General features: G+C 48.3%; 1 protein-coding gene across 2 annotated transcripts in view; it reads right to left on the reverse strand.

Moving 5' to 3' along the window:
- The window catches only part of LOC126539811 (uncharacterized), a 152,473-nt gene extending 146,393 nt beyond the window's left edge, over window positions 1-6,080 (reverse strand). The window contains exon 1 of one of the 2 annotated variants that reach the window (XM_050186638.3): window positions 5,815-6,056. In XM_050186638.3, the coding sequence (XP_050042595.2) occupies window positions 5,815-5,869 (55 nt within the window). In that variant the 5' untranslated portion in view covers window positions 5,870-6,056. Of the gene's footprint in view, window positions 1-5,814 lie in introns of both variants that reach the window. The other variant, XM_055075744.2, reaches the window with a different exon arrangement.
- Window positions 6,081-15,067: the final 8,987 nt, after the last annotated feature.

Genomic DNA, 15,067 nt, shown 5'->3' on the forward strand with positions numbered 1-15,067 from the left:
TTGCTAAGTCCTCGTGTCACATCGGGGTCCTAACCCAAACACGCCGCCAGATTGGTATTTTACACAGCGTTGTCGAAGATTGTAGAGTCTGCTTTCTGTCCTTTGCTGATTCTTGATGCGCATGCGCGCGAGTTGTCGTGCTTCTTCGGCGAGCTGCAGATAGGTGGAGACGTCTAGATCCTCTTCGCCGGTGACGTGCGCGGCAGCATTGCTTCAAGAGTCGTCGTCGGGTTATGTCCGTAAACAAGCGATATATATATATATATATATATATATATATATATAACATAGGCACATACATAAAAAACGACGCTTTATTTACTACGCTTTCCCACGCTTGTTTACGGACATACCCCGACGACGATTTTATCCGTTTCACACATTCACACACATACCACACTCACATACTCATATATATATATATATATATATATATATATATATATGATTATGTGAGTGTGGTATGTGTGTGAATGTGTGAAACGGATAAAATACCGGCGGAGGCACGCGAGGAAGCAGATGAAGAGAACAGCATGGCTATCTGGAACTTATAAGTGAACGATTCACACTTGAATGCCGAAAATATACCTTTGGGCAGACCACTTGTTGCACGCGTCAACTGCCGCCGCAAGAGGCCAACCTTTTGATATATCTAAATTTAGCAGGGGCACTAAGGAAGTTCATCTCTTTACCAGCGAGGCACACAGACGTATCACTAACGCAAGTGACTTCTTTCCTAAGTATGTGGAATGCTTCCAGAATCTCTCTTTCATTCCTCGTTTTCCCGTGGCCTAAGATAGTTCTGTTGCCAAACACCGCTGTTTTCCCGCAATGTCTACAATGACTAGGGAAATGAGCACCGTCTTTTGCTGAAAGGGAAGCCTTGTGTTCTCTAAGGTGCTCGTTGATACGCCGGCTAGTTTGGCCGATGCGTGCCTTTCCAAACGATAAAGGAATGTGGTAGACCACTTGTGTGGCGCAAGGCAGAAATGTGACAGCATTACTTATGCCGCAGAAGGAGCTTCCTTGCTCTTGCCGGTTGATGCAGCTGCACAGGACACCTGACTTTTACAGAGCCGAGAACCGCATGCGCGTATTATGAATATTCGCAACTTCCTTAATGTTGCGCGACAACTTGACAACATAAAGCATAACAGCAATTCTCCTTTTGTCGCCAGAGAAGGCATTTGCATTTGCATTAGGTTTCCCCTGCCTGACAACTTCAGCTGTTTTAGCAGGATCTCGGAGACCGCTTTCGCTGTATGGTCTCGAAAGCCAGCCAAATTTATTTGTCTTGCTCGTTGCTCCACACTCGGCTGGATTGTGTGAAAACAGCTCCTCTGAAGCGCATTCTTGAACCAGAGCGTGGCTATGCCCCTCTTTCTTTGTATAGAGTGCGTGAGCTCTGCGGCCGGAGCTCCTTCTTAGAACGCGGAGCATACCACGAGCACAAGTGCCCGTCGGTGTTGAACGTAAATTCTAGGTCAGGAACTTAATACAATTGTTCAGTCTGTGAGGAAAGAACAAGTGGAGAAGGAAAGGCAGGGAGGTAAACCAGTTTAGCTCAACCGGTTTGCTACCCTACTCATGGGAGCGGGATGGGGGGGATGAACGATACAAATAACATAATCTGTTATGCCGTTGTGCAATGTGTGTGTTTGTGTGCGTGTGTTTCTGTATGAGTAACTTCTTTATTTTTCTCGAACTCGAGCTGTGACTACGCACACGGGACGCACGCTGGTGATGATCTGTGCAGATGTTGAAGACGGGATTGACGTATTGTGCTCACAATGTATGCGTTCCGTATGGTAGTCTTCAACGAAGTAAGACGAACAGGAGGGGGCGGGGGGCGTTGTGCCATTCAGATGGAGTCCTCGGTATGACCAAATGCAAGTACATGCTGGTCTGTCAGAATGGCACTCGAACTTCTAAGCGATGGCCTGCGCGAGGTGAAATGCAGCAATGAGGACTTGCTTCAGACTAAGGTTGGTAAAAATAGACCTTATGAAAACGACACATGTAGGTGAAATTTTAGTGTGCAGACGAGTTCACTAAGGTGAAAGAAGGGCCTTGTTATAGAGATACGGCAGTATAAATGAGGGTAGCTGACCGCAGTGAATCGAACTGAATGGGTTGGAGTGTACATAAATGATTAAAATAGTGGAGGTCACAAGTTGAAGACGCGTGCTTCAAACATCACTGTCGAGAGGTGGGCCAGTTGGAGCATGATTGAAGCGGAAAATAAGGTTTCACCTTCAAGAATATGTGAATTTTTACCGGATCTATATTTTATAAAGAAGCAATTTTTATGAAACAGAAGCTAAAGAAACATTTGGGCATCAACATTTAAGAATGTTGTCAGACAATTGTAGATCGTGTAGGTAAACTTAGTAAATAGATATATGTATTTATGATAGATTGGTAGTCATAATTTCAGGATGACGTAAAAGAGAGGAAAGATTAATTAGACTGGTAACACACTACTGGTAACGCACTACTTCTGTGTAGTCCATATCTCTTGTTTCTTTGGCAGTATGCGAAGATATGTGTACGAGTGCAAACTAGCCCAATCCCAGTGCTTCTTATAATTGCTATCAATAATAGGTAATAATAGGAATTGACAAGCGGCCACTACATATTGTGAAGGGTATAAGCGAACGGGTGTTATGAGTAGGTACGGCAAAACCTCATTATTTTGCATTTCCTGACATTCACATGCACGAATGAGTGTTATGTTGTCCAAGTGCTCTATGGTATTCCATATCTGTAAACAGTACGTATCGTCAGCTTCTTTTGACTCGTAGACTTCCTCAGGCGTTTAAGCGTTTACTCACACTGTGCATTGCACGTGTATTGTGCCTCTAATCAGTGAATATTAAACAATATAAACAAGAAACAAATAGTACCTTGCTGCCCATAAACGTGAATTATGTGCTCTTCGGTTACAGTGGCAGTGCTTCGTTGATGTGAAGGGCAAACTAAATAACAAAACATTTCCTAATACGGATGCCATTCAGTGCGAGAATGTCCCCCGCGATGGTGGCTTAGTGGTTGTGGTGTTGCACTGCTAAGCACGAAGTCGCAGGATCAAATTCCGGCTCCGGCAGCCGTATTTCCATGGTGGCGAAAGGCAAGAACGCCCGTGTTCAGTGCATTGGGGGCATGCTAATGATAGCCTGGTGGTCAAAATTAATCCGGACTCTCCCACGCAACGTGCATCATAATGAAATTGGGGTTTGGGCACCTAAAACCACACAATTCAGTTTTAGTGTCCTCATTTTTACGTCAGCAAAAGTAGACAGTTGAAGGAGTGGTTCAAGCATTACTGGAAGAACGTCAAGAAGAAACGCTTTCCATTCAGCGCATTTGCTGAACATTCTGCTTCACGAGAGCACGACAAAGTACGTGTGATTGCGAAGAATATGATTCTAACGACGCGCTTTTATCTTCAGTTCCTTCACATCCAAACTATGACGGGCCCGCTCCAACGATATGAATGGAATCTTCCGCATGCATAAGCAAAGTGTCTCGATCACGTTATATGACGTACAGAAGGGACTGTGTTGTAGCGAAGCTTTCGTTGCCTCTTCTTTCTACTTTCCCACTGCTGCTGCTGCTGGCTGGCAGGCAGTGTTGGAGGTGGTTGACAGTGCGTACAATGAACATGGAAGAATCACGGGAGAGGGGACCGCAAGACCTGCCCTACTCTTTCGGTGTCGCCGCAATGCAATCTGGACGGCTGTAATTAGGTGCTAGCTCCCCACAGAAGCATTGCAGACACTGCAGCTCTTACCCTTGCACTCACGCGCAACAGCCCACAGAAAAGATAGGCAGAATGGGAAAGAGGAAATAAATACAGGAAGCAGAAAGTGAGTAAAGGCAACGTCGTGACAAAACGAGTGAATAACAACATCGCCACTCTTCGCTCGTGGCGGATTGTACACCTGGGACGACTGCGAGAGTGGGGCAAGGCAATGTCAGAAAATATGTGGCGAGTTTGCTGTCTAATAATAACGAAACGCTAAAGTTACGGACAAAGCGGACACATTTATTTCAACGTACACTACGATACGTCCCTACTATTTCATAAAAATAAATACGCAGGTCCAAATTTGTCCATGCCTACAACCGACCTAGGGCCTGCAGACGCCAAGGCGCATTAAAGCACCGTAGCATCAACACAATAATACGCAAGCAAGCCAACGCTTCAGCCGCGATGCTATGTGCCGTACGAGGCAATGACAGTACTAAGCTTCCCGCTGACAACGAAAATGGCGGGCAAACGCGCCTTTAGTCACTGTATCTTCTGTGCAACACGTAGACAAACGCAATTGTTGTACGTAAAGTAACATTTACCATCACAACCCGACTTTTGTATGCCGTGAACATCATTGCCAAACGTCAATTCAGCAAAAGGCAAAAAAGTTTCGCTTACATTGTCTCCCTCAGTGCGTGCAATCTGAATGAATTTTTTTTTAAACGAGCAGTTTTTTTTTATAGATCCAAGAGCAAGAAAAGGCAGTCACAGAGATAGACATGGATACCACAGCACTCTGTAGCAATGCAACACCAGCAAGCCCCGGTGTTCATTCTTGTGGGCTTATTCTGGCTCTCTCAGGGGACGGCGTCTGGTGGTCGCCCGCTGTAATTTCGGCGCCGATTCAAACGCGGCCTTGAAAAGGGCGCATGCATTCGCGCAACCGAGTCTAGCGGTCACCAAGGCTTACAGGTCTTTGAGACACACGTGCTGCCCATCTTTATAACCGCTACAGGTGAGCTCGTTAACGGCTCTGTTCTCCTCCTGTTTATGCAATGCGACAAAGGCGACCTAAATATGCTCACTGTAACAAATATATGCCTTACAACACGTCATTATGCGATAAAAGCGAGTACTTGCCTAGAAGCATTCGTCTTGTTGGGAGCTCGGTTTAGCGGAGGCATGAATACTTTGTTTAGCGCTAACCGACAGAGACAAGAAAAACGACAGGACAAGGCGCCTTGTCCTGTCGTCTTTCTTGTCTCTGTCGGTTTGCGCTAAACAAAGTATTCATGGATTCGCACCAACTAGCCCGCCAACGCATTGTGCTGAATTAGCGGAGGCAAGGCATGCACCTTTTGTCAAGTTGAGAACGGAGTGTCGACTGGCTTTTTTTTTTTATGTAAAAGCGCGTTTGTCGAGTGGCAGTGGTGGCGGAGAAGTCAGGCAGCCGTTTCGGTTCCAAGAAAGAGCAGGGAGCAATGAAGCATACGCCGAGGCAAACGCGTATCTATTTGCGTTAGAGCATGAAATTCAACCAGTCGTATTTTCTGTATAATCGCATTGCCGTATAGCACGGTGCCTTTGCTAGCCTGCTACTAAAAAAAATTGCTGATTCTCAGTATTCGGCGCAACTGCAGTGTTAAGGAGCTAGACCTGCAGTGATGAAGAATGTTTTAGCACGAACGAATTTAGTGAAATCAGGTGTAGAACGAAAAAATAAGAAGCTCGACACGATAATTTGGCGATTTAAAAAAAACTGGTAAATTTTCATGCTGGAAAAATCTATTCACAAGTAACAGCAAATTTTCAGACTGATATAGAACACGACATATTTCAAAAAATAAGCAGTGAGAATGCACGACATTTCCATGAACTTAATTTGCGTCTACTGCCGGGAAAGTACTAGTCGTCCATTGAATTCATACCGAACGGCACTCCTACATATTTTAAATAAATAACCGCCACTTATTTGTAGATATAAACGCACATTCTACAGTACGATGTACAACCGTACTCCCAGCACTAAGCTCCGCGGGATATATAGATGTGCTTACCTGCTGAAAAGAGAACAGCGAGAAACAGCATCGTCAAAGCTTCGAGATTTTTCATGGCTGTACCGTGTGCCGAGCTGCGTACAGTGCCCGAGGCGAGTCGACTGCGCGCGAACCTTTTCCCTTTGGCGGCACCTGATACACTTGCCAGTCTCGTTATCGCCTGAGCACCGTGTTGTAGGCCTACGATGTTGAAAGGGTGATCGCGAGACCACACAGGCGCGCTCCTCAAGCGGCGCTGAGAGGGAGTGCCGGCGGCCAATCGTCACTCCGGATAAGGCGTGTACGGTGCCCCCGATGACGCGGAACTGCACTGTGGCCGCGCTGACGTCGCTCGCTGTGCCGGGGAGTCAGCGCCGATGAAACCTCCAACTTCCGCGTTGGAAACTTCAGCTGCCCGCGTCAAAGTCCAAACTAAAGACGAGGCCCGTGCGTCCTCAATATACACGAGGAAATGAACGGATTCGTATTGGAATGTGCTTACTAGGCGTGCGCTTACGAACTCTCGCGACACGTTTTTTGGATCACGTGAGAACTGACAGGCAATGCGATGAAACGTGTGGCCGTAATGAGCATGCTACAGCAATGTCGCGATGAAAGAGATTTTCAAAAGAGATACATGCAAAAGAACACTACCAATATAATTTCTCTCTAGTGACAATAAAAATGTGCTTTTAAGTCAATGCTACACGGCATCAGCCGTATCAGTGTGGCCTAAAAATAAACACGATCACAACTCCCAGTGACCAGCTACATTGCAAGCTTCATTTTCCAACACATATTGTTGAAGTCGTGAAATATACTTCAAAGGGCTTTATATGAGTGCTATCTTGAATAAAAAGTGTTACAATGCGCTCCGTAAGCGTTGTTTACAGTAACGATTCAGAGGGCTAGAATGAGCATAAGGCTTAAGGGGCACGGGAGGATACGCTGTCGAGGCATGGCTGCTTGCTGAGGCGGCAACTCAAATAAATTCCGTCGCATCTTAATGAAGTTAACAGTGTTTGTGATGATGCTTAGTGATGATATCTAGCCGAGCATTTCTTGCGAATCTTCGCTAAGCGAACAATCGCAAACCGCGAGCGTAAGAAGCGGACGATTCAACGCTGCTTACTAGCTGACTTGTTATGCCGGTCACCTTGCAATGCTCACTGAGCGGGCCGCTGCATGCCACTGTGATTACGTTTCATGTTCGGCTGACTCTTCTTATGCTCCGCGACGAAATATTGAAAAACCAGCTCATAATATAGTGCGTTAAATAAAATGAAACACAGTAGGCTAGCAGCAGCACCGCAATAAGTTTGTCCACTTTGAGAGGGGAAATATTTGCTTGGCGACTAACATAGCCCAATTCGCTTAGCCCAGTGAAGTCACGTTATGTGTCTTACGTATAAAATCTTTGCTAAAACAGCACAAGGCACCGTGCTGGTCGCATCGAAAGAAAGCATCTTCAGGAGTGGACACTAGATTTATGAACACGGATGTGACGCGAGAGCATGGAAATGATAATATAACTAATAAAAACACCGTAACGCATTGCCTTCAGGCTCGTGTATTGATTTCCGTGTATGACTGTGATACCTTATCAATCTGTTTCTCTGCGGTGAGCTTTAAGCAATAAATCCTCCAACGACACGAACCAAATAAACGCTGCCAATAATGTTACCGACACTATAGCTCCGCAAACAGTGAAATGAGTTGTCATATTTCACGTTTGAAAACAAATAATCCGTTTTCAATTTTTATGTCTTTATGCTACCAGCAGTGTAAAGAAAGGGCTATCTTGCTTTCTCATCTCGAGTAGCACATAAGAGAACAAACGGAAGGACCGCGCAACGAGAGAAGGAGCGAAAAACGGCAGGCGTGACGTTAGTAGACGGCACTATTGGTCGGAGAGCGAAGGTGGTTAACTGACATTCCATTTGAAAATAAAAGGAACGAATGAAGTTAGGCAAGTCATACGTAATTCTTAGAGCTCACAGCGAGTGGCCTTCTGTGCAGTGTTCTCGCATATTTCTGCGTTCATCTTGGGCCAAGATTGTTTTATAGGTGGCTATATATAAATGAAGTTCAAGTTCAATAATACTTCAGTGGTCTCCCACGTTCGTCACTCGTCCAGACTAAGCCGCATGTGAGCGCGAGAAAGAACACTGTGAGGCCGGGCCGAACGACTCTTCTACACCGGATAGGGTTGCGCGTGGCTGTTACGTCGAGCTCGGCACACAACAGCCGTTTCCTGTTACGTCAGTACATAGTTGGGCGTACACGTTCTGCACACACTTCGCAACCCTCGCTGAAAGTGGCAGTGATTTGAGCCAGCGCACGCCTTTTGCATGAACACGCTCGGGGCCTGAATCGCCGTGGTTGCACTTTTCGCGGCTACCTAAAGCTCATTTTTAGTAAATATTCAGTCAAATCATTATAAGAATATTCTTTCTCCATGTGGCATCCATATGGCACCACAACCATTGAGTTTGTTCTAAACAGCGGCGCTCGCTGCACAGCGTCTAACTATTCTTTCTTGGAAATTGTTTTATCAATCAAAGCTAACTTACGTTTGTCGGCGCTTCCATCCCACCACCAATGCTACCGCCCTTAGACCTGTGTCATGCAATATATTACTCTAACCCAGCCATTGGAACTGATATTCTTTTCTACCTCCTTCTTTGTGTGATCACGGAACGATCTCCAATTCAAGGTCAAAGTTCAGTCATTGCGCACTAGTATCTGTCATGCTTCTCTTTTGCAACAAAGAAGCAGGAACTAAAACCACATTACCGCCTCCGCGACTGCGACTCATGATTCTGCCACCTTCATAGGCACTAAACGAATTTCGTTTACCACTCCTCTATCGAATGCGCTCGGGCCCTGAGAGAACGTAAATAAAGAGATATATAAACTGCGACCAGGTTTATTGTCGTTCAAAACGGTGTGGAGCGCTAGGTAAATCAAGGCACTGCAAGGGCTGTCCGTAGCACGGGGCTCGCTCGCGATCATGGCACGGCCCTTCGTCTTCCTCTTCAGACGGCACATACACAGGGGCGCGTCTGCTTCATTACAATGCCCCGGGAGCAAGCGTAGCCATCCTGGCGACTCAGGGTGCGGAGATGAGCGGGTCGTAATACGGTTTCAGGCGGTTGACATGTACTGTCTCGCACCCACGAGGACACAGGTCTGGTGACACGGTGAGCGGCTCCACAATGTAGTTGACCGGTGAAGTGGCCTCGATGATACGGTACGGACCGTGATAACGCGCCAGGAGTTTAGAAGAAAGGCCAGGAAAGTGGGCTGGTATCCAAAGCCACACAAGCGAACCAGGAGCAAAGTTGTGCGGTGGTTGATGAGTACGGTCATGTCTTGTCTTTTGACGTTCTTGTGTCTCACTAGTCAGGGCACGTGCCAGCTGACAGCAATCTTCAGCATATTTGGCGACTTCGGAAAGCGGAGTACACTGTGTTGGTACGGCAGTATGGTGTCCAATGGGCATGAAGGCTCACGGCCATACACAAGGAAAAAGGGGGAAAACCCGGTGGTCGCTTGCGTCGCCGTGTTGTATGCGAACGTATGCGTATGTAACAAAAGGGAGTACGGTATCCCAGTTGGAGTGATCGGAGGAAATGTACATCCGAAACTTGTCGCCAAGTGTGCGATTGAACCGCCCAGTCAGACCGTTGGTTTGGGGATGGTACGCGGTCGATTTGCGGTGAATTATCCTGCACTGAACGAGGAGGGCTTCGACGCCCTCCAACAGGAAGACACGGCCTATATCACTCAGCAGTTCTCGGGGAGCACCATGGCGCAGAACAAAATTGCGAAGGATGAAGAAACTAACGTCACGGGCAGTCGCTGCTGGCAGAGCTACAGTCTCAGCGTAGCGAGTAAGGTGGTCTACGCCGATAATCCACCGATTTCCACACCCGCTACATAGAAGCGGGCTGTAGAGGTCGATGCCGACGCGGTCGAACGGACGAGACGGGCAGGGTAGCGGCTGCAACGGTCCTGTTAAACGTTGGGTAGGTGTCTTGCCTCGTTGGCATGTAGTGCAAGACTGAATGTACTTTTGCACAAAGTTGTACATGCCTCACCACTAATAGCGCGGACGCAACCTTGTGTAAGTTTTGAGGACGCCGGCATGGGCGCTTAGGGGATCAGCGTGAAAAGACGCGCAGACGTCAGAGTGCATTTGACGAGGTATTGCGAGGGGCCATTTGCGTCCGTCAGTCATGTAGTTGCGGCGATATAGAATGTTGTCCCGCACGGAAAAGTGGGTTGCTTGGCGACGTAGTGCTCGTGTCGAAGGGACGTCAGACGGAGCGGCAAGGTAGTCAAGTAACATTGCAGGGGTTGGGTCCTTGCGCTGCTCTGTGAGCATGTCAGTGATGGTGAACGTTGACAGGGTGGACGAGGAAGCTGACAAAGACGCCAAATCAGGTGTAGTGGGGAGCGAGAGAGCGCATCAGCGTCGGAGTGCTTGCGACAGGAGCGGTACATGACGCGGATGTCGTACTCTTGCAAGCGAAGCGCCCGACGTCCCAAGCGCCCAGACGGGTCTTTTAAGGAAGAAAACCAACAAAGGGCATGGTGGTCAGTAACAACGGCGAAAAAACGGCCGTAAAGGTATGGGCGAAACTTGCTTAGTGCCCAGATAATCGCTAGGCACTCCTGTTTTGTGACGGAGTAATTTAATTCTGCTTTCTTTAGAGTACGGCTCGCATAAGCGACGACGTATGCATCATAGCCAGCTTTCCGTTGCGCTAAGACCGCGCCAAGGCCAACTCCGCTGGCGTCAGTATGGACTTCCGTGGGAGCATCAGGGTCGTAGTGGCGAAAAATCGGTGGTGAGGTCAACAAGTGGCGTAACTGCCGAAACGCTGCATCACATTCAGGTGACCACGCTGCTATGCCGTTACCGGCGGAAAGTAAACTTGTCAAAGGTGCCATGATGGATCCGAAATTGCGTACGAAGTGACGAAACTAGGAAAATAAGCCAATAAAACTTCTGAGGGTTTTGATAGATGTGGGCGTTGGGAAATCGGCAACGGCGTGGAGCTTGTCTGGGTCCGGGAGGACGCCGTCTTTTGAGATAACGTGACCCAATATGGTTAGCTTTCTTGCAGCAAAACGGCACTTCTTGAGGTTAAGCTGTAGGCCGGCAGATGCGAGACAGGTCCGAATGTCATGCAGGCGAGCGAGGTGTGTCGGAAAATCGGTTGAGAAAACGACGATGTCGTCTAGGTAACATAAACAGGTCTTCCATTTGTGGCCGCGAAGGATGGTGTCGATCATACGCTCAAAAGTAGCAGGCGCGTTGCATAACCCGAAGGGCATGACGTTAAACTCGTAGAGGCAATCGTGTGTAACGAATACGGTTTTCGGACGGCTTCTAAATGAAGCCGGATGCATGGGCGATGGAAACGAAGCTGTCTGCGCAGGTGGCCGCGCAACCACGGCTGCATAACTGAGCGACGTAGGGTGAGTGGCAAAGTTGGTATGGGCGAGCGGCACACCCATAGGATTGGGTAGGGGGGTTGTAGGAGCTGCAGGAAGCACTTCAGATATCTGAGTTCGGATGGCTTGCTGCAGCGTTGGAGGCAAAGCTGCCGTAGGTGCGTCGCTGTGAGGCAGCAGCGAGAGCTGCCTAGTCACCTCTTCACGAATAAAATCTTTAATATGCTGCGAGAGGGTCGAGTTGGTTAGTTTGGCAGAAACTGCGATGCTCGAGACGGAATCGGGGTGCTGAATGCTCTGGCGGGCGATGGAACGTTGGCGGCGCAGCTCGTCAAAGCTCTGGCAGAGGTTAATGAGGACTGACACGCTAGTTGGGCTTTTCGCCAGCAACATCTGGAATGCGCTGTCCTCGATGCCCTTGAGGATGTGTTCAATCTTGTCATCCTCTGACATGCTGGGATTTACTCGCTTGCACAAATCGAGAACATCCTCGATGTAGCTGGGGAATGTCTCTCCAGGCCGCTGTGCGCGCTGGCGTAGCTGGCGCACAGCTGGGCGATCAAAAACTTCAGCAAACAGAGTCTTAAACGCAGACCAGCTCGTAAAGCCTGATTCGTGGTTGAAAAACCAAAGTTTGGCTACGTCGGCTAGGTAGAAAGGCACGTGGGTCAGCTTAGACTGGTCATCCCATCTGTTATGGGCACTTACACGTTCGTACGATGACAGCCAGTCTTCCACGTCGTGTTCGGCGGTCCCACTGAAAATGGGTGGGTCGCGTTGACGAGCGACGCCGGCGCAGATGACAGTGGCAACCGGGGGTGCAGGCAACGAGGTGGCGGGATCAGGCATAGTGCAGGGCGATCTTGTTGGCACGGTTCGAGTTCGGAGCTCCAGGATGAGGCGAAGGATCTCAGCAACCTCCACGAAATGCGACGAGGTTTATTGTCGTTCACAACGGTGTAGACCGCTAGGTAAATCAAGGCACTTCAAGGGCTGTCCGTAGCACGGGGCTCGCTCGCGATCACGGCACGGCCCTTCGTCTTCCTCTTCAGACGGCACACACACAGGGGCGCGTCTTCTTCATTACAAATTAAATAAATATGCGCGTTAGGGGGCGCAGGAGTGCGACACGTTTGTGTGTAATTGGAATATGTCAATAAAGGAGTGGTCGGCGTGTACTGCGTTTTCTGAAAGATCGCACATTTGCTTCTAAATAGAAAATAACGTGCGTACTACGTCCATAATAATAAATGAGTATGCGTGTGTACACCAAGGTGTCAACGGCTTGAAGGCTATGCATTACGCAAGTTACTGAAAAGTGCTTATAGAACATACAATTTTGATAGGAATGGTGCTTGCAAGACAATGGTGGAAGGTGTACCTTCCTAAACTATTATGGACCTGCAACATTTTTTTAGCGGAGTTGTCAACTGTAATTGAATTTGCAGGGCACTCATTTAATAAAATATCGCAAGAAAGTCTTGCAGTTCGGCTGGTGGAAGCGGAGTTATCGGTAATCAAAAATTGCCGCCCATTGCCTCCGTGATGCTCCACCTGCTTCTTCAACAGCTTGCACTGCAGAAGCTATGTAGACATTTTACGTCAAGAAGTAATCAAACCGAGCACTAGGGTTCGCTACAGGCGCAGCACTATTAAACGCCTTCTCTATCGGGAGCAAGCAGGCATCAGCTACCACCAGCCGCTCCAGCAACGTTCTTCTCGGGACTCGTACTCACCAAATTCCACTCAGCCGGGCTCGCTCAAACTGAGACTGATGGGTCGATCTGAGTGTGAGGGAGTCGGCTCGTGAGTGAGTCTGTCTAAACGCGCACGCGACTCGTTTAAGTCAGAAGCTGTCCCTCAAGTTATACTTAAGTCACTGTAGAGTTTATATATTCCCATTAGGAACGCCGGTGAGTACTATTACCTTAGTTGTGGCGTCGAAACGTGGTCGAACAAACTGCGTAGGCTTTATACAGAGCCAGATCACGTAGTGCACCGCACCAGTGGCCATGCGGGCTCAGTCATGTTGTTCAGTGATGGCGAACCGTGTTCTGCGATGACTTGCGAAGCGTCGGCGTGCGGACGCACATTGCAGACCACTGCTCTAAGTAAAGCACAGAATCGACGCTCTCCAGCCTTTAGCTGAACCCTAACCACGCTTACCACAGGAGTGTGTCTTGGGGTAATAACGCAGTTCAATTATATCGTTATCGCAAAAGGAAGCGTTATGGAAGCCTTGCTATTTCCGAAATAAAACCGAAACATTACATATGATAAATAATTATTATTAGGATGTTGTTAACTTCTTAGCGCAACACACAAGAAAGTTTGGAGACAAACTGCACGTGTATGTGTCCATGTGAGAATTCCACGCGGATTCGGGATTACCCGAAATCCAGGGCCTGGCCTGGCCTTCGGACGGGGCTCCGTCTGGCTAAGCGAGGTATAATACGGGTCCGGAACAGACTCAAGCCTAGAAGCTTCGTGCTCCGGTCAGGCCCGCGCGGCAGTGGGCCCGAAATAGGCCTGGTTATGGCATTTGTAGCTTCGCAAAGCTATTGATTGCAAAAGTTGCCGCCTTTCCAGAATTTCAGCTCACTGGCGTTTGTTGGCTAATGGCAAAGCAGGGACAGGTAAGCCACCTCTAACAGCGGTACTCTCCACCGAATAGTGTAAGTGGTTGTTCAATAGAGCCGGCGACTGATGCTCTGGGAATTTTTATTTTGCAGCGAAGCTATCAGCTTCTAGTTGGTTCGCCATTTTTCGTGTCCGCTTCCGTCAGCAAAAATGCGCGCCCATCCCGGCGGTAGAACAGGGCCCGGAATAGTGGCTCGTACCCCCATAATGCAGGGGCTTCAAGCAGTCAGCAAGTAAGGCGAACAGTGCATACACTTCTTGGAAAAACTCGCACAACATACAGGACAGCATACGTTTCACTAAAGAACAAGCACAAAACAGTCATCCGAACCACATAATTGATGATAAGGCACTCTTGAAAACAATGCGCCGCACTTACTACACGCCGTGTCTGCTTAGTGGCTATGGTGTTGGGCTGCGAAGCATGAGGTCGCGGGATTGAATGGCGTGTACGATGGCCTTATTTCGAAGGTGGCAAAATGCTAGAACACCCGTGTACTTAGATGTAGGTGCACGTTAAAGAACGCCAGCTAGTCTAAATTTTCGGAATCTCCCACTAGGGCTTGCATCATGATCAAATTGTTGCTTTGGCACGTAAAACACCATAACTTAAAAAAAAAGTACGTAGTACTCCCTGCATACGTTTCCCGGTAAAGAGTACTGTTATCAAGCTGTCGCACCGATGGCAGCTTGTGACGCAGAGAGTGACGTTCCTAGCCCTTCGTACATAAAACAACCAGCCTAGTAACTGATATGAATCAATGATGTTGCCCCGCAGGGGCTGCGGCGTCAGCAGGCGTTAGGGGTGTTGCGACACCATGGACCCGACACACGAGGTTGGATCATCCCACGCCTAGCCTTTCGTGGCTTTGCCGCGTCCGGGAAAAAGAGGCTGCTTGGTTTTGAGCTAAGCTATTGCCGTGTAGTTGAAGCTTTATAACCCTTGGGTGGAGGCAACAGAATTCTTTGGCCTCCGGTTCACGTAAACGGCACCCCCGGACTGACCCAACCAGGGGAATGTGGTCGTTGTCTTTTCCTATCCTCCACTCCAAGGTTCGACTTTCTCTTTTACTTTCCATCTGTCCTTTCTTCTCCTGGATTCTTTTTACCTCCTATTTATCCAGGCAGCAAGGATTAGCATTATCTGAGTAGTCAGTCTTGGTTATGT

Source organism: Dermacentor andersoni, chromosome 2, assembly GCF_023375885.2.
Source record: "Dermacentor andersoni chromosome 2, qqDerAnde1_hic_scaffold, whole genome shotgun sequence".
Taxonomy (NCBI): domain Eukaryota; kingdom Metazoa; phylum Arthropoda; class Arachnida; order Ixodida; family Ixodidae; genus Dermacentor; species Dermacentor andersoni.